The 19865-nt window shown below is 44.0% G+C and overlaps 1 protein-coding gene across 6 annotated transcripts in view; it reads right to left on the minus strand.

The window, feature by feature from the left end:
* Positions 1-19865, minus strand: part of SLCO4A1 (solute carrier organic anion transporter family member 4A1) — a 64885-nt gene that overhangs the window by 26859 nt on the left and 18161 nt on the right. For all 6 annotated transcript variants that reach the window (XM_075901079.2, XM_075901080.2, XM_006126183.3 and 3 more), the window contains one exon: positions 1821-2711. In XM_075901079.2, coding sequence (XP_075757194.2) covers positions 1821-2568 — 748 coding nt within the window. In that variant the 5' untranslated portion in view covers positions 2569-2711. The remainder of the gene's footprint in view (positions 1-1820; positions 2712-19865) is intronic.

The following is a 19865-nucleotide window of genomic DNA, read 5'->3' on the forward strand; positions in this document are numbered from 1 at the left end:
CACTGAGGGCTGGTTATCCCCAGCCACACCCCTTCCATCAAGACCCCACCCTTTTCAAGGGCATGGAGCTGCCCCCTTTTCCCCACACCTTGCCCTGGGGCCCACGGTGGCTGTCTCTCCTCAGGTGCTCCAGCAAGGGAAGTAGCAGGCCTGCAGACCTGAGTTCCTAATGGCCTGGCATGGGCGTATAGTCCAAGTCACAGCTTTTCCATGTATTCATCCCATGGCTGTGACATAGGGAGATGGACAATGACATATCTGGGACTAATCCAAGTACCCTTTAGAGGCAATGCCTGTGTTTGGAAAACAGGAGCCTAAATTGGTTTCATTAGAAAAAGTGCTATGTAATTGGAGATCAACTTATTATTATTTACCAGTCAAAGACTCGATCCTGTGAGTACAGACTACCAGGCGCAATGCTCACTACTGTGAATAGTCCCAGTGTCTCACTGACCGTGGCAAACAACATGCACGGTAGTGCCTGCACGACTGGAGGTATGTTTTCCTCTACCCCTCAGTGCCATCAGAAGAGTGGCATGGGGCACTGACCTGAACAGATCCTTGACGACTCTCATGATTTCTTCCTCTCTATCCCCACAGCCCTCAGGTGTGCCAGCTCAGGCCCTTAGGTCTGCTCCTAAGACAACTGAACTCAACTGGAGTCTTTCAACTGAATCCAGATTAGGCCTTGGTGAACACGTTCCCTATCTCGCCAACATATATTAAAGGCCTTTTACAGTGGCTATATGATTAGACATGCCTAGAAGAGGATCTTTTTTATTTTTATATAAATATGTTAGTCTCTATATAGTACCATGAGATTTCACGGGCAAAACCCACTTCCTCAGATGAGAGTAGAGAAAAAAAGGAGGATCCTCCCAATTTATAACAGAAAAAGAAGGGAGAGGTGGAGAAATAAATACCTGTCCATTGTAGTGCCGGTGCTACAGAGGCCAAAAGAGTGGGCTGTAAGTGTCCCATATTTAGCTTTTTTATGTCGTTTGGGTGTTAAATATAATGGCTCATTCATTTCATGTCTTTATTCAGGCCCTGAGAGATAGTGTAAAATTTGCATATGAAGGCGAATTCCGCAGTCTCTCTCTCTAGTTGGCTTCTGAAATCCCTTTGTAGAAGAATGGCTTTTAAATCCATTGATGAGTGCTCAGGAAAGTTGTGTTCCTACAAGTTTTTGTGTATTACCATTTCTATTATCCGACTTTAACCTTTGTCATGGAGACTGTCCAGTTTGGCCAATAATATACATGGCAAAGAGGCATTGTTGGCACTTGATGGTATATATCACATTAGAGGATATGCAGTTGTATGAGCCCCTGATGTTCTGGCTTATGTATTCAACTAGCCTCATTAGCACCGGCACTACAATGGACTGGTATTTTTTTCTCCCCCTCTCCCTTCTTTTTCTGTTATAAATTGGGAAGATCCCCCCTTTTTTCTCCACTTTCATCTGAGGAAGTGGGTTTTGCCCACAAAAGCTCATGATACTATATATATGGTGCTACAGGACTACTCATTTTTCTAAAGATTTAAAGTAATGCATCTAGTTGTTGGAATGTTCAGGCAACTTAACAATATTCTTCTAGACAGTAAACAACTGGAGGGAAAACTCAAAAGCTTCCAACCTGTAGCTTCTCTCCTCCTATTTTTATCTCTTCTGATATTTGGAACAAATGACTGGGATTACCCTGGTGAGCTACTCCGGTACTTTACATTCAGTGCCAACACAGATGCATTTGATTTCCCTTTAGCTAGCGTGACTGATCCAAACAAAAGGCTCTTCCTTGGCAGGCTACTTGACTTACCGATATACACTGGAGAGTAGTTGGACTTGACATTTTCATCTAAGTAGGTCACACCAAGCGTGTAGAGTGGAGTGGCTCCAATACCATGCAGGAACTGCCCAAGCATGAAGACAAATCGGTAGTTGGAGAGGGTTGAGACACTTTCTGCACATTGCATGCTCTGGTTAGACGAGCACATGCCGATATCTTCGGTGAAGTGTACTTCATACTGGCTAGTGACAAAGTGGGGTAATGTGAAGACAATAGAGCCGAGTCCCATAATGAGCACTCCCCAGCCCAGCCACTGGGGTTTATGCCCATTGCCCCCAAAGTAACTGACAAAAGTCAAGCAGACACACGCTGCTATGTCGTAAGAGCTTGCAATCAGGCCGCTCTGGTAGCTCCGCAGGTCAAAGCGCCGTTCTATTGAGGTGATGACTGTATTAATGAAGCCGTTCACTGTCATCCCTTGCAAAAAAGAAGCCACGCAGAGGAAACACAAGATCCCCTTAGGAGTGTTGAAGAACTGTAAACAACTGGGTGTGAAAGCCCCCCACCCACACTCAAGTACCTCTCCCGCGGAGGAGACATATTTAACTCCGTTGATGCACTGGCTTTTCGTTTCAGATGCGGCATTGCAGAGAGGTTTCACACTAGAGTCTGAAGGGCTGTTTGTGTTGGAATATAAAGTGTCACTGCTCTGGGGTGTGTTACAAGGCTCCTTTGTAAACTGTTTGAATCCATTTTCTTTTGTCAGATTCTGAGTCATTTCTATCAATGGGCAATCAAAGGCTTGTGTGGCGGTTTCTGGCTGTTTAACAGCGTAGTGACAACTTGGCTACCAGCATGTTGCACTTTGTGGCCAGTTGGAAGCAGGCAGAGGGGGTATGTCAGGTTCTAGACCACTTCATTCTGTGACAAGAATATGAGAAGAAGTTAGCAAACATGACTGGCCAAGCAGCTCACCGTTCTCTCTGATTTCTGTACCAAACCTTCTTTCGGAACCAATTCTTTCCAAGGTGAGCAAAACACTCAAGCTGCATTGAGGATTTCACATTTCCCCAGGCCTAAGCCTGCCAATGGATTGAAATTGGCAGAGTCATCTTGAAAAAGGAAGGAGAAAACTGTGTACACTAAAGCATAGTCATGGGCAACCTAACATTCATACAAAAGAGGATGTGCCGTCAATTCAGCAGAAATGCTGTCCTGTTCCCTTATTACTACAATAATTTATGCTGAAAGAATATCTCAGTGTGTCTCATGGGAACAGGGAAAAATTCTCTGCTCTGATACACATGTGCAGCTTCCATGGAATCCGAGGGCAGAATGCAGCTGCTTGTCATTCTGAAAACGTTCAGCACAAATGCTGAGAAGTACAGAACCAAACTGAGACCATGCCCAGCCTATTTGTCTGCTTTATCCACTTGTTTTGTCCTGTCTGCCGCCTAGGTGGCAAGCTCCGTGGATCAGAGACTGTCCTCGTGTTATTCATCTGTATAGGACTGACCCTATCGGGGCCTGGATCCAATTTTAGAGTCCCTAAGCACTATGATAATAGAGATAATACATCATACCCCTTGGCTATGTCTAGATTGGCATGATTTTCTGGAAATGCTTTTAACGGAAAACTTTTCCGTTAAAAGCATTTTCAGAAAAGAGCGTCTAGATTGGCACGGACGCTTTTCCGCAAAAGCACTTTTTGCGGAAAAGCGTCCGTGGCCAATCTAGACATGCTTTTGCGGAAAAAAGCCCTGATTGTCATTTTCGCGATCGGGGCTTTTTTGCACAAAACAAATTTCAGCTGTCTATACTGGCCCTTTTGCGCAAAAGTTTTGCGCAAAAGGGACTTTTGCCCGAATGGGAGCAGCATAGTATTTCCGCAAAAAGCACTGATTTCTTACAGTAGGAAGTCAGTGCTTTTGCGGAAATTCAAGCGGCCAGTGTAGACAGCTGGCAAGTTTTTCCGGAAAAGCGGCTGATTTTCTGGAAAAACTGGCCAGTCTAGACACAGCCCTTATGATTAGGGGGCTACCAAATTCACAGCCATGCAGAACGGACCAGGGACTGTAAAATCTGGCTTTTTGTGTGCTTTTACCATATACTGCACAGCTTTCACAGAGGAGAACCAGCATTTCTCAAACTGGGGGTCCTGACCCAAAAGGGTATGGCATGGGGATCCCAAAGTTATTTTAGGAGGGTCACAGTATTGGAAAGTGGTGGGCCACTTGTAATGTTGGCCAGGTACCCAGCTCTGAAGGCAGCACTGTGGCAGCAGGAGTACAGAAGTAAAGGTGGCAATACCATGTCCATGTCGCTCTTACTTCTGGACTGCTGCTTTCAGAGCTGGGTGGCTAGAGAGGAGCAGCTGCTGACTAAGGGGCCAGCTCTACAGGTAGCAGCCAAAAAGTAAGGGTAGCCACACCATACCAGGCCATCCTTACTCCTGCACTGCTGCTGCTGGCAGCGGCTCTGCCTTCAGAGCAGGATTCCTGGCCAGCAGCCACTGCTCTCCAGCTGCACCGCTCTGAAGACAGTGCTGCTGCCAGCAGCCATGCAGAAGGGTAACAATACCTCAACTCCCTACAATAACCGTGTGACCTCCCTCACAATTCCTTTTTGGGTCAGGATTCCTTCATTTACATTGATGTGGGGAACCTTTTTTGAGTCGGGGGCCGCTGACCCACAGAAAAATCAGTCGGGGGCTACACACAAGGGAGAAGCCAAAAAACAAACAAACCCCAAACCCCGAAAACCTCACTGACATGGCCTCTGATTGAGGAGAAAGACACTCCCCATATTCCCCTCACACACCACATCCTAGTGGGGCCCAGACTGGTAGATTATGTGCGCTCCAGTCCCGCTATAGGCACAAGCACCCCAATGCTAGGGAGAGCACTAAACCTCGGGGGGTTGGATCCAGGCAAGCTAGGGGGCGCATCTGGCCCCTGGGCCTGAGGTTCCCGACCCCTGATTTGCACCATGAAATTTCAGATTTAAATATCTGATTTCATGTCATTTACGATTTTTTAAAAACCTTCAACCATGAAATTGACCAAAATGGACTGTGAATTTGGTAGGGCCCTACTTATGAAGCAAGACCTGACAGGTGGACCAGCCGTAACAATCCAACTCCATTTACCAAGGTGCAAGTGTTACAGCTGCTCAGTGTTGTGCTATGCCAGACCTGTAAGGCAGTGTGCCAGGTGTTAAAGGTGCTTCAGTTTCTAGGCCATATAAATACTAACCCAGATATCCCTGGGAGGAACTGGTTGAGAATTTGAAAGTGGAAGGCAGCTTGAGTGAAAGTGATCATGAAATCAGAGTTCACAATTCTAAGGAAGGGTAGAAAGAACAGCAAAATAGAGACAATGGATTTCAGGAAGGCGGATTTTAGTAAGCTCAGAGAGCTGATAGGTAAGGTCCCATGGAAATTAAGACTGAGGGGAAAAACAACTGACGAGAGTTGGCAGTTTTTCAAATGGACATTATTAAGGGCCCAAAAACAAGCTATTCCGCTGCACTGTAAAGCTATAAAATATGGCAAAAGACCGCCTTGGCTTAACCACGATATCTTGCATGATCTAAAAATAAAAAAGGAGTCATATAAAAATGGAAAGTAGGACAAATTAAGGCAAACAACACAGGAATGCAGGGACAAGATTAGAAAGGCAAAGGCACAAAATGAGCTCAAACTAGCCACGGGAATAAAAGGAAACAAGAAGACTTTTTATAAATACATTAGAAGCAAGAGGAAGACCAAGGAGAGGGTAGGCCCATTGGTCTGTGAGGAGGGTGAAACAGTAACAGGAAACTTGGAAATGGCAGAGATGCTTAATGACTTCTTTGTTTCGGTCTTCACCAAGAAGTCTGAAGGAATGCCTAACACAGTGAATGCTAGTGAGACGGGGGTAGGTTTAGAAGATAAAATTTAAAAAGAACAAGTTTAAAAAATCACCTAGAAAAGTTAGATGCCTGCAGTTCACCAGGGCCTAATGAAATGCATCCTAGAATACTCAAGGAGCTGATAGAGGAGGTATCTGAGCCTCTAGCTATCATCTTTGGGAAATCATGGGAGACAGGAGAGATTCCAGAGGACTGGAAAAGGGCAAATATAAAAAGGGGAATAACCCAGGAAACTACAGACCAGTTAATTTAACTTCTGTGCCAGGGAAGATAATGGAGCAAGTCATTAAGGAAATCATCTGTAAACACTTGGAAGGTGGCAAGGTGATAGGGAACAGCCAGCATGGATTTGTAAAGAACAAATCATGTCAAACCACTCTGATAGCTTTCTTGGATAGGATAACGAGTTTTGTGGATAAGGGATGGATGTGATATACCTAGACTTTAGTAAGGTGTTTGATATGGTCTCACATGATATTCTTATCAATAAACTAGGCAAATACCACTTAGATGGAGCTTCTATAAGGTGGGTGGATAACTGGCTGGATAACCGTACTCAGAGAGTAGTTATTAATGGTTCACAATCCTGCTGGAAAAGTATAACAAGTGGGGTTCCACAAGGGTCTGTTTTGGGACCGGCTCTGTTCAATATCTTCATCAACAATTTAGATATTGGCATAGAAAGTACGCTTATTAAGTTTGCAGATGATACCAAGCTGGGAGGGGTTGCGACTGCTCTGGAGGATAGGGTGATAATTCAAAATGATCTGGACAAATTGGAGAAATGGTCTGAGGTAAACAGGATGAAGTTTAATAAAGACAAATGCAAAGTGCTCCACTTAGGAAGGAACAATCAGTTGCACACATACAGAATGGGAAGTGATTGTTTAGGAAGGACTACGGCAGAAAGGGATCTAGGGGTTATAGTGGACCACAAGCCAAATATAAGTCAGCAGTATGATGCTGTTGCAAAAAAAGCAAATATGATTCTGAGATTCATTAACAGGTGTGTTGTGAGCAAGACACAAAAAAGTCATTCTTCTGCTCTACTCTGCGCTGGTTAGGCCTCAGTTGGAGTATTGTGTTCAGTTCTGGGCACTGCATTGCAAGAAAGATGTGGAGAAATTGGAGAGGGTTCGGAGAAGAGCAACAAGAATGATTAAAAGTCTAGAGAACGTGACCAATGAAGGAAGGCTGAAAGAACTGGGTTTGTTTAGTTTAGAAAAGAGAAGACTGAGGGGGGACATGATAGCAGTTTTCAGGTATCTAAAATGGTGTCATAAGGAAGAGGGAGAAAACTTGTTCATCTTGGCCTCTGGGGATAGAACAAGAAGCAATGGGCTTAAACTGCAGCAAGGGAGGTTTAAGTTGGACATTAGGAAAAAGTTCCAAACTGTCAGGGTAGTCAAACACTGGAATCAATTGCCCAGGGAGGTTGTGGAATCTCCATCTCTGGAGATATTTAAGAGTAGGTTAGGGATGGTCTAGACAGTATTTGGTCCTGCCATGAGGGCAGGGACTGGACTCGATGACCTCTCGAGGTCCCTTCCAGTCCTAGTATTCTATGATCCCACTAATGACTAAGGGTGCGTCTACACAGCAGGGCTTAACTTGAAATAAGCTACACAAATTGAACTACATCAGTGCATAGCTTATTTCAAAATAGCTTATTTGGAAATTGGGAGCGTCTACACAGCACTTATTTTGAAATAGAGCACTCTTCCTCCGACTTCCCTTACTCCTCATACAATGAGGGTTACAGGAATCGAGTAAGAAGTCCTCCAGCCTGACAGTATTTTGGCGCTATTTCAAAATAATGACCTGCAGTGTAGACGCAGACTAAGTTATTTTGGAATAGCGCTTGTTATTGCGAAATAGTGTTGCAATGTAGACGTAGACTAAGAGAAATGGCTAAAGTGAACAGCTGGCAGCAAGGGGATGAATGCAGATATCCTCAGTACAGCAGCTTAAGCAGATGCAGCCAGGTGCTCTAGCTATCACCAAACTAGGCAGCTGCTTAGGGCAGCAGATATAATTTGCACTGTGACCCCGTGCCCTATGTTTGGCTTTTAGCTCAAAGTGTAGAGGTTCACGCACTTCGAACCTGAGACCTCTGGACCGTTTCTGCCTGTCAGTGTTACAAGAGTTCATTCAGAATTACATGGCCTTACTTCGGTTTAGTTTACGCAGAGGTTTAATGCAGCTTAACCAATCTACTTTAAAGCCATCTGTTTAGTTAATTCAGATTAATTTTCCTCAGTGTTTTTGTGTAGACAACCCCTACGTTTACAGCTGGGTTAAGCAAAATCAGCACCTGGCCCACTTTGCTTGCTCTTGATAGACAACGCACAGGAAAAGAGCAGGGATGCAGCCGGGAAGGTGACAGACAGTACACATCCAATCATTTCCACCATTTGTACGTGTTTAAATGTGAACAGACGGTCACTCATTAATTTTCTCTGGGGAGAGGCACAGGGGTGTGGCAGCAGAGGAAAGAACTCATAGGAGAAGTAAATCTGAAACTGCAGAGGGAAAATCATCCGAACAGCTGTGAACCGCAGATGGCTGTAGCAGCAGGAAAAGTGCAGAGAAACAGCTCATCCTAGTCGTCCACGCAGATGTGACCTCAGCAAAATCTTGGTCTGTATTAAAAAGCTTGTAACAATTACTACAGGGACACCACATTGCAAAAAGGCCCCAGGCGCTCACTTTGGGATATTGTTTCATAACAGCTTGTGGCTATCACACAAAGTTTCCACGCTTGGATCAATTCTATTTCAGGCCCTGAGATTTATTTATAATGATTCCATGAAGTCCCCTCTATCGCTAATTGGACTGTCCGTGCCATTTTAAAGCCAGCTGGAGGGCAGAGACAGCTGATTGCAAACTGACTGCTGACGTGGATTGCATACGCGCAACGAGGCGCTGTACTCCTGGGAGTGCCAGATTCCCCGTACATGGTTGGGAAATACTCTCGTTAAACTATGCTAAGGTGACCAGAATTTGACAATGTGCAAGGAGGACACTGAGTTGACAAAAAAAACCATACTTGTATATTAGGGTTGCCAGATGGTCTCCCAAAAAATACCAGACAGCCGGTATTTTTTGGTCGAGCAAAAACATTTTTACAAAGGAACGTGGGACAAGAAGGACAATTTTTTTCAAAGGAGGACATAATTATTGGGAAGGACAAGCCCTTCAAAAGGAGGACTGTCCTCCTCAAAGGAGGATGTCTGGTCACCTTAACTATGCTATAAGGAGACAATGAGGGCCCCACTGAATACAGGTCTTAAATAAATTAGAAAATAAGACAGTTGAATTGTTCCGTGCAAGATACTTTCAAAGCATCCTCATTTCACATTGAATCCCTGCATGTCAGACTGCTGATAAACCTGTGATGCGCTACCAACAACTTGCACAAGCAGCGTCTATGAAAACATTCCCCTTTAGAATGCAATGAAGCTGATGTGCCAATGATGCCATGTGCTCGCAGAGAGCAGGGATGAGGGAAAAGAGAAATCTGAATGATTGCTTTCCCATTAAAACAAAAACACTTTCAGATCATTACAACTCAAGGGGAAAGCAGCAGCCCGCAGCCAAACCATTAATATTTAGCAGCATTATACTGGAAATACTCATAGATTGTTTCATATATATTATATATAGACGAGGGTTTTACGGATTCACCAGCTTGCTATAGATTCACAGCTCTGTACGCCTGTGTGTGAGTGTTAGAATTTGACACCCAGAAAACTACTGGAAGCAACTTGTGTGCGAAGTAGGTGTTTGTGGCTGCAGAGTACAGGCACAAGTATTGTGTGCGCAAGTTTACACTGCCAAAACAAATGCTGGCCTGGGGAAATTCAGGCTTGTGATGCTACGAGAGATATGGACTCTTTTGTCCATTCCCCTCTATTTTGTTTCAATTACCCCAGCAGGCGGCAGGGGAAAGCCCCAGGCCAGAGCTGGCCCAGGAGAACAGGTAAGCCAGATCACAAAAGGAAGAAGTTGCCACCCGAGAGAGGAAGAGAGTGACTACACTACACATAGCCACCCAAAGCTGTCTTGTGGTGAATGGACAACCTTCACCCCATCTGAATGCAGATGGCATAGTGGGACCACTACAAGGTATGAGAGGAAGTGGCCCAGGAAGGGCAGCCTTAAGCAGCCCTAGCTGTCAGATCACACATAGACCTCAAAATGTCTTGAGTCAGAGCCCAGTGGAGTGGGAAAGTCTGGGCTCCCCTACAAACAACCCCCTGCAAGTCACAGGCCTAAGCCCTGACCACTAGGCAATGCTACTCTACCAACCAACCCCTGAGAGAGAGGACCATCACTAGATATCTTATTTCATTACTTCCCCACACAGAGAAACTGCATTCTTCAAACTGTCAGTACCTTCTGCCTTTTGCAGTCATATGCAGTCACTGACTCAATTTGCAGCTAATTGCCACATGAAGGAAAACCATACTTCTAGAATATAATCTCCCACAAACCAAGTTTTACCTAGAGAAGTAATTGAAAAATAGGGACATATTAAATAGGAGCAATTTGCTTCCATTAGTAAGTGTACTCCCCTTCAGAGGACAGAAATACAGCCTTTAGAAAAGGCTAATCGTCACTGTTTAAAGACCCCACACAAGTATCGCTTTTCACTGAGCTCAATTTTGTAATGACTCAGTTATCATTTCCAGATTATTTTTAATACTTCCAGATTACTTTGCATACTGATTACACTAGCCATAAACTATATATTTACCCATCTTTGGGCAAGATTACAGCCAAACTATCCTTGTAAATTTTCTTTCTAGTAAACTTTCTTTTCCTGTAAACTTTCTGCACAGCCAGGCCTGAACTGTCAATTTAGCAAAAGCAGCAAAGCCAGAAAACTATTTGGTTTACATTTGATTCTGAGATTAGTAAATATTCTCCACCTCCCAGAAAATTGGAATTAAATCAATAATGAAAATGACAAAGGTTTCCACTGGATTATCATTAAGTATAGCATACTATGTCACAAAACCAATTAAAAACATGCTGGAATTCAGTCGCGGGCCTCAATTAGATGAATGTTCTGAGTTAGCTGATAGCTGGCATCTGAAATAATCCTATTTGCTGAAGCATGCCCAACAATATTTAATCTTGCTTTTAACTCTGTGATGGGTGAACATTACAGGGTCTTAGCACAGCAAGTGACATCCTTTCAGAACTTATGCTTTCCCGTTGCTTACAGCGACTTATACTATGTAAGCAGACAAAGTATTTTATAATACCATAATGTCGTAAAGAATATTTGCTTAACAATTGGATAGTAACCAAGCCCCTTTTTCATGAGTGAGGAAGGCTTACTGATTCTGACTTGTCTGTCCATGACTCCCTGGTCCTATGGCTTCCTAGCAGCACTCATGATGAGTCTAAATCATATTCCTTCAGTCTAGATTGGGGAAAACAGCTCGGTAGTTGAGATGCTTGGTGGATCAGAGCAAACCTTATAGCAACTACAAAGCCTATCCCTGGGGAAAGAATAGCTTGTGACTCAACCAAGCTGCAAAGCCACATACTGCCCAGGCCTTGCTGCCAATTCACCTTCATGCCAGCACGCAAGAGTTAATTTCCATAGCAACCCCTCGGCTACGTCTACACTGTCAGCTTCTTGCGGAAGAACAGTTGTTCTTCTGCAAAAACTTGCCAGCTGTCTACATTGCACGAGTGTTCTTCCAGAAGTAAATGTACAGTATAGCGTTGTAAAACAGGGCTTCTTCGGGAAGAATTATTCCTCTTCCCACAAGGAATAAGCCCTCTTGCCCAAGAGCTCTTCCAGAAGAGGGCAGTGTAGACAGGCACCATGAATTTCTTGTGCAAGAAGTACCTATAGTTAAAATGGCCATCAGAGCTTTCTTGAGGAAGAGAGCGTCTACACTGCCATGGATGCTCTTGTAGAAAAGCACATCTCTTGTGCAAAAGCACATGGCAGTGTAGACGCTCTCTTGTGCAAGAGTTTTTGCACAAGCACCCTTCCGCAAAAGAGTTCATGTGCAAGAAGCTGCCAGTGTAGATGTAGCCCTCCTGTATGGGTTCAGCACATCCTTAACCTCGCGGGTTCCCCCTCAGGTAGTAAAACTGCACTTGCATTTGCTCCTGTGTGTGACAGAAATCTCCATTATTGCAGGCTCCAAATATCTTAGTCAACATATGTCTGAGCAGGAAATACAATTCAAGAGTATAGAGCAAACATTCAATGAGTATGCATAGCCCATCAGAGCAATTATTGTATTGGTTTCAGGACTTCTCTTACTATGTATAAGTGATAGTCATTGTGCACTCTTCTCTTGTGCAAGGTGTCTTGAAAAGTTAACCAACTAGTGACAAAATATGGAGCCCAAACTAAATCCAAACACCTCTGAGTTTGGAAAAGTTCAGATCTTGATCCAAATTTTGCATCTCAGGCCCCTCCCTCATCAAGAGCAGTACAAATTTTTCTGGCCCCACATGGTTAAATTATCTTAGCAACACGTATTGAATTGTTCATGGATTACTTGGGTTATGAGGATTATCCATATTATTTCTGACACGGATGATAACCTCCATATGGAGAAAGTGTAATCCACTCATTGGTTTATGTATGGCAAGGCCTCCCGAGGAGTGCCACAAATGATGCTTCTGCAAATTGGCTTTTACACTGAGAGTGCTGATTTCACTAAAAGGTGGGGAAAGACCGGGTGCAACATACTGACTATAATGGGATCATTCCCTGATACATGTGACTCTGTAAATAATTTCACTATCCTAACGTGGCTGAGGGCCTGAGATCTTTTACTTTAAATCAGACTGGGAAACTCCTCATATAAACAGCAAGCTAGAGTTGGCCTTAAGAAAATATTGTGCACTTAATTACGAGCTAATAGCAAGTCCGTCGACAGGGAAAGGGGGAGGAAAGGGGACAGTTGCTCTGAGTCCCGGAGATTCAAAGGGGCCTGTGGGCTCCCAGCTGCTCCCATTGTTACTGCTACAGAAGACAGAGCCTTGGGTCTTTTAAAAATCACTGAGAGCGCTATATGCTCCATGCAGCTGCACAGCACAGGGTGCTGACTACCCTGGCACCGCCCTTTCTCCCCCAGGCCCCGCCCCTTCCAGGAGTGCAGAACCAGGCTCCCCTCACCTTGCCCAGGAGGCCGTGGAGACTGTTGACTCCCCTGGCTAATAGTGTATTTCAGATGAACTCTCCCCCACCTGCAATTTGACAAAGACTCCCTGTTGTTCATTAGGGCTGTGCAAGTGTAATGAAGGGCAAAATGTGGCCCACTGAAATTATTCTGTTCCAAAGCCAGACGGGCCATTGTGATTATCTAGTCTGATCTTGTATAATAGCCCATAAGGTGAAGGGCTTACCAAAATGGTTTCAGACGGAAACAAATGCAAAGGCCATCCAGCTATCTAGGACCATGTCTTCACTCTATGGAAGATCAACGCAGCCATGATCAATTTTCCAGAGTTTGATTTAGCGGGTCAAGTAAAGACCCGCTAAATCAAACTCAGAGGGAGGCGCCATTGAGGAGTAAGGAAAGCTGATGGGAGCATTTGCTCCCATTGGCCATCCACTATGAGGACAGCAAGGAAACTCAAATCAAAGCATGTCAACTCAAGCTTATATGACTCCAGCTATGTTAATTATGTAGCTAGAGTCGACAGTCCTCTTTTATGCAGGCCTGACCTAAGTGACAATGCATCTGACAAAGTGGATTTTTCCTCACAAAAGCTTATGACAAAATAAATCTGTTCGTCTTTACGATGCCACAGGACTCCTCATTGTCTGTGTCCAGACTCAGGGTTTTTTTCGAAAAAAGTAGCCTTTTTTTGAAAAAACTTCACCTGCGTCTAGACTGCAGCCGCGTTCTTTCGAAATTAAATCGAAAGAACGCGGCTTTTCTTTCGATGGCGGTGAACCTCATTTTACGAGGAAGAACGCCTTTTTTCGAAAGTGCTCTTTCGAAAAAAGGCGTTCTTGAATGCAAACAGGGGTTTTTCGAAAGAGAGCATCCAGACTGCCTGGGTGCTCTCTTTCGAAAAAGCGGCTTGCAGTCTAGACGCTCTTTTTCGAAAGAGGCTTTTTCGAAAGTATCTTTCAAAAAAGCCTCTTCCGAAAGAGGCTTGCAGTCTAGACATAGCCTAAGTGACCACATTTTGGTGTCTACTGACTGGGTTTCTATAGAAGTCTTGTAATATTTTGCACTCTGCTGTTACAAACATGATAATAAACTCCCTAAGAGCAATATTCTGCTGCATATTGTGAGGTCCCTCATTCTATCCTAGTTTCACTGGAGTCCCTAGCACTACCTGAGGAGCAGAGACTATGCAATGCATGTCAGGGTAGCAGGATATGACCTCAAATGATTACTTTAGCAAGGGTCTGGAATAAAATAATATTACTAAATACAGCTTAGCACTAGGAGAGCACTTTGCACTTTTTCAATGCACTTTGCAATCAATCATTAATAAATGTATTTAATAATATTATTTCCTCACATAATGTGGTTTTAATGGGCATCAGTTAGTTGCATGAAAACACACCGAAGATGAATCAACCTGAATTTTTAGAGTATGTTTAAGTTTATCCATGAAACTATAAACCTGTCTACATATAGCTCTAGATGTCTTACACAATCTCTAAAAAAGGAAGTGATTTAACATAACTTTAATTCTGCCAAAGGAGCCAACACAGGGGAAAAAAATGTTTGGTCTTCAGGAATTTAATACCCAAGTCTCTCCTATTAATATCATTCTTCTTTTAATGCCTTACTCCTCCCAAGTTTGAACAAACATATGGAAAAGGGTGTCCTCAATTGTTGTAGTGGAGTTTATAATCTTGCACAGAAATGGTGCCCAATCCAATGTGGATTATGTTTACATTTGTAGATGATCTGCAAAGACTACAAATACCAGTTTAATCCTGACAGCTACTGTAGCAACTATTAATTAAGAACTTCAGCTTTCTTTAAATTCTTTCTGAATAGGATTCTTTTTTTTAACCACTAGTAACAATTGATTACTTCTGTAGGGCCCCATCCTGGAGTAAGATCAGTCTAGCCTGGCTCATTAAAATTGCTTATGCAAAAGTAATTATTATTTTGTTCACACATTAAGCTTATCAGTTAGATGTATATGGACTCATCTGATGAAAGCAGAAGAATACTGGGCTAAAGTCTATTTTTATTTTTGCTGGACACTTAATACGTGTTTTTAACAAGATTCAGATAAAAGCAAACTAATAGAGTCATTTCCAATAGGTTACATATTTTTAAATCTTCAACTTCTGTGACTTTGGTCTGAGGGAGCAAAGTTTCAAACTGATAAGAAAATATTAAATTCCATCATCTAACTATGAATCCAGTTTCCCCTTTCTACGAAAGAAAAATAAGTATATGGGAGGGAAGAAAAGCTCAGAAAGATGTTCACCATGGAAGGATCCAGCAAATTCATTCTCTTTATTCATTGTTCAAAAATGCATTGCCAGACTTTTCTATAACTTCTACTGGTTTTATTCTCTCTTGTCACCGTTGCATTGACTTCAAGTGAAGTGACTGCTCATTTGCACCAGTGTCACTGATAAGAGAATCAAGTCCAATGGGCTCTATTGATTACAATTATTGCTAGCTCAGAAGAAAACTAATTGTGAGATGGTCAGAGATTTTTTTTAATACATGTCTTTTAAATATAGAACCTAATCAAAAGTTCAATTTTCAGCTGGGGTCAGCAACTTTAAATCCACCGTTATAAAATTAATTAAAGCTATGCATCAAAAGAGAAGGCTGAAGGTGGCAGGGATCCAGGTCCTTCTTGAATTGAAGATTAGCCAGGAACAGCTCCTTAATGATCTTTAGAAAAGTTGGTACTTTCCTTATGCGTAAACTGGACACCAATTAGCATTAAATGCAAAACTGGGCATTGTGTCAAGGTCTGCCAGTATTTTTCTATAGTTGGTTCTTGTATACAACCCAAAACAATGTCCTGCTGACATCCACTTTTACATTCAGGAACCTACTTGTTCTCATATGCCAACCGAATAGGACTGATGGAGATATGAATAAGGAGGAAGCAGGGGGAAGGAAAAGATATGAAATAAAACTTCATGCACTAGATTCATCTCTCAGTATATTAAGTGGAGTTTCATCTGCAGATGGATTTAGCATCAATAAACTGACTTATTGCAGCTAACAAATTAATATTGCATACATTTGACAACATTTATAGGGCAACATCTATCCCTGGAGTGACCCCAATGATGATCCTAAAAAGCTTTTACTAAGAATGAATCTGGCATTTTTGCTATCGAGGTGCTGAAAAGCAGAGTTAAATGAGATGCTGTTTTGATTACCATCCTTCTCTCCCCCCCCCCCCCGCCTTGAATGATCAGTAGATATATGGCATCAGCCTGCAATCCTTGGGCAGAGTATTAGGAATCCATTTGACTTGGCTGAGTAATTGCTGACACAAAGCCATTGCCGTGCTCGAAGTTAAAATTATTTATACGCTGGCTGACACTAACCATTCCTTTTCCATTGCTGTCCACTTCAAATAAACAAAAGTACAAAGCAATTAAATTAAAACATTTCCTCACTCCTTTTTCTTAAAGACACTCCATTGCTCTGTCTGGCTAATGCAATACCACTGAAAACGAGTCTCAGAGAACCCACAGGCCATCTCTTGAACTGGAGCTATCCACTTGCTCTCTTCAAACTCTCGTCCAGCAAGAAAAATTCAGCCCAGTAGGGCTGCCCCCCTAATCTCCAGACTCTGTTCACTACAGGGAGAGGTCACCTTGAAAATTGGAGCATTGTCCCTTCTCTTCTGTGTCTACACTGGGCAGAAAGGGGTTTACTACAGGGACTAAGCTCTCCCCCATGTGGGTTGGGAGTCACCAGTCACTCCACTCCCTGTTTCCTCTCCTCAGGGGAGCAGACAGCCTGGGTGGATCCCTTGGTGGCGGGGCGGGAGGAAGGGGGGAGCTGCTCCGCACTCCCAGAAAGGGCCGGACCCCTGGCAGAAGGGGTAGAGCCAGAGCCATCAGCGGCCCCTGGAGTGCGCCAGACCAGCTTCCTCCCCAGCCCCCAGGGGTCTGGCCATCACTGCTGCTGCAGTAGCAGTGGTGACAGCTAGGAATCTTGGGCTTCTTTGAATCGTCAGATCCCGGGGCACCTGCCCCTTTGCCTCCCCTATCAGCGTGCCCGATGGGGAGTAATGAGGAGACCAAGACAGGCTGCCTCCCACTGGCTCTCCTCTTCATAGGGGTGAAGGTATTTCCCTGGTGCAGTGCCAGAGACACTGTAGTTAGGGTTGCCAGGTGTCCGGTTTTCGCCGGGACAGTCCAGTATTTGTGGCCCCTGTCCAGTAAAAAACAAAAACAAAACAGAACATACTGGACATGTGAAATGTCCAGTATTTTCTGGGGTTTTTTTTACAGAAGGCCGATGGTGACATTCTTCCCCTGCTGCATCTGGCAGGGGTGGCGGTAATGGGGAGATTTAAAGGCGCAGTGACTTTTTTTTTTGCTTAACCAATGTTCCCCTCCCCATGTTCGGGATTTTTTGTGAAAGTAACTGTAGGAAGTCACGTTGCGGGAAGCCTCATTCTTTTTTCTCTGTCAATGGGAGACAGGCTTTGTGTCCCTCCCTACAGAACAATATATTGGAGGAAGAATGCTAATGCATGTCAGGAGATCTATATGTATCACAGAGAAAGAAACTCACGGCTATTTTTAGCACACCAGCTCAACAAGAGTTAGCATGTGCCTGGCTACTGGTGCAGGGATGTGCGCTCCCCGCTGCAGTGTAGACATACCACAACACAGTCCTCAATGCAACAGACTTACCACATTATAGCTAGGATTAGCACAGGTTCTGGCTCAAGCTGGCCACCCAAGCACATACCCTCAGTGAACAACCCCGAGCTGCTGCCTGTGCTACCCCTGCCTAGACTGTTTTTAGCCAGCTAGTGGGTTGGGATGCACACTCCCAGCTGCAGTGCAGATATACCTTAGACTTGCAAACTATAGGAGTGATGGGGGGTGGAGGGGATAAGGGAGGGAGGAGCATGAGGTTTTCTGGTCCTGCCAGCTAGCTAGAAGGCGCTGTAATGGAGCATGCAACAGTCAGTCTAGAAAGATCTATCCGGCTACGTCTAGACAGTGGGGCTATTTCGGGATAGTGGAAGTATCCCAAAATAGCAATTCCACTTCTTTGAAATAACGGGTGTGCTATTCCTGCATCCCTTTAACCAGAATAGGGTTTTATTTCAAAATAACCTTGAAAGAAGCTACGTAATTTCAGGAAGGGTGCTTTGTAGACGCCCCTCCCAGACCACCTGGGCCTTGCGGCCCCATGCTTTAGGAGCAACCTCTTTTAATCTCTCTCTGTTTTTGATTACCGAGTGTTACCATTCTGGATGGGATATACAACAATCTTCCAAAAAGAGTATTTAATCGTTGTATCTGACTTTTCTTGTGTGGGCCATGAATACAACATGGAATAGTTGAGGCAACAAATGTCTTGTTTGTGTGATTCTCTCTCTTTCCTAGCGGCCGGACACATGGAGTTGAGTATCTGAGGAGAGCTGGCACAGGGGAGATGGCAATGGGGGAGTATATGAAGGAGAGCAATGCATGGCAAATAAAGGAAGGGTTCCGATGAGAGAATGTTTGCGTACACCCTCGGGCTTCTTCCAGAGCTGCTACTACCAGTTTCTCCAAACGCCCCCCAGAGCACAAGCTTATTAGTGCACACAGCAAAACCACGTACCTAGTATGTTGTTTAACATGCAGTGGCACTCTCAAATCTCCCTTCCTATCTGTTTTGGGGTCCCCACCAAATGCAGGAACCGCACAGCTCCACAGACAGCACTTAAAATACGTTCTCTGGTGAAATTAGCCACTTTGTGAAATACTGAAGAATTCCTGCTGTTTACTTTTGTATCAGTCTCCAAACTTTCACCCTCTGTGTGTTGATCTTTAGTGCATTCTGATGGCAAGGTTAGTCAGTAGTCTGATTTCTGGGTCTCAGCCTAATTCCTAGCGGACACACAACCACATCATTAAAAAAGCGCCTTCCAAATCAGGTCATTCTCCATAACAAACAGGTACCAAAAGGGACCAGCGAGACTAAATGACCTTCTCTCACCCTTAAGAATGAGCCTTCTCGGGGCTGTCCTTAGGATCTATGGTATTATTAAATGGGTGCCTCTATGCCTATGGCTGCCAGAGAGGGGAACCATGATTTTTTAGAGATGTGATTTTATAATCTTCAACACCACGCTAATGGCATATTTTTAAGCAACTTTTAAACTAAGTTACTGTAGACTAACCCAGTAAATTCAGAAACTGACAGGATATACCTGAGGCTGGCAAATGCCTGTTTCATGGCTTCATTACTACTTTGTGTGTTCAATGTTCTGCTAATAGCTCTGGCAGGCTTTTTCATTTTTAAGTTAACTACATCCTCTCTGGAGGAAGCAGAGCCACAGGGCCAGGAAGAGGCAGGTTGGTGGACATTAAGACACAGGGGTGCTCCAGATTTTTGGGTTCCCTGCACAGCTGCATATTCTGCGTAAGGATAAGGACGGGTTCTGTGCCTTCTATATCTGAGCTCTGGTATGCTGACAAAGCTGCAGAGGCCTCTCTGACTGCACACTTGCCCATCCTAAAAGGAAAGCAATAAAGGTCTGCAATTGCCAGTGCTGTCAGGGACAACATTTTTGCATGAGCTCGACTTCCACTGAACAACAGCTGGTTAACAGAGAGAAAAAGGGAGAGAAATTTTACAACAGCTGCTATCAGCAAATCTGATAGATCTGATCAGAGACACAAAGTAGTATTTTAAAAGTCATAGTGGGCCTGATCCAACTCCCACTGGCGTCAGTGTTACCTCGAAACCTCAAGGGTGTGTTAAGTAGGTTTTAGGCCATAGCAGACTGCAGGGTTCTTTAGGTCTATTTCCCCTTCAAAGAGCACAGCAGGGATGATCTTACATGCCACCACGGCTGCCGTGGAGCAGAGTAGGCAAGGGGTGGCAGGCTTCAGTCTTCACTTTGCTTAAAGCAATTCCTCAGTATTATTCTAAGATTGGTTTTGCCTAACAGGGTGCAGAAAGGGAACAGATCCCTATGTCATCATGC

The sequence above is a fragment of the Pelodiscus sinensis genome, chromosome 17 (assembly GCF_052426305.1).
Source record: "Pelodiscus sinensis isolate ZL-2025 chromosome 17, ASM5242630v1, whole genome shotgun sequence".
Classification (NCBI taxonomy): domain Eukaryota; kingdom Metazoa; phylum Chordata; order Testudines; family Trionychidae; genus Pelodiscus; species Pelodiscus sinensis.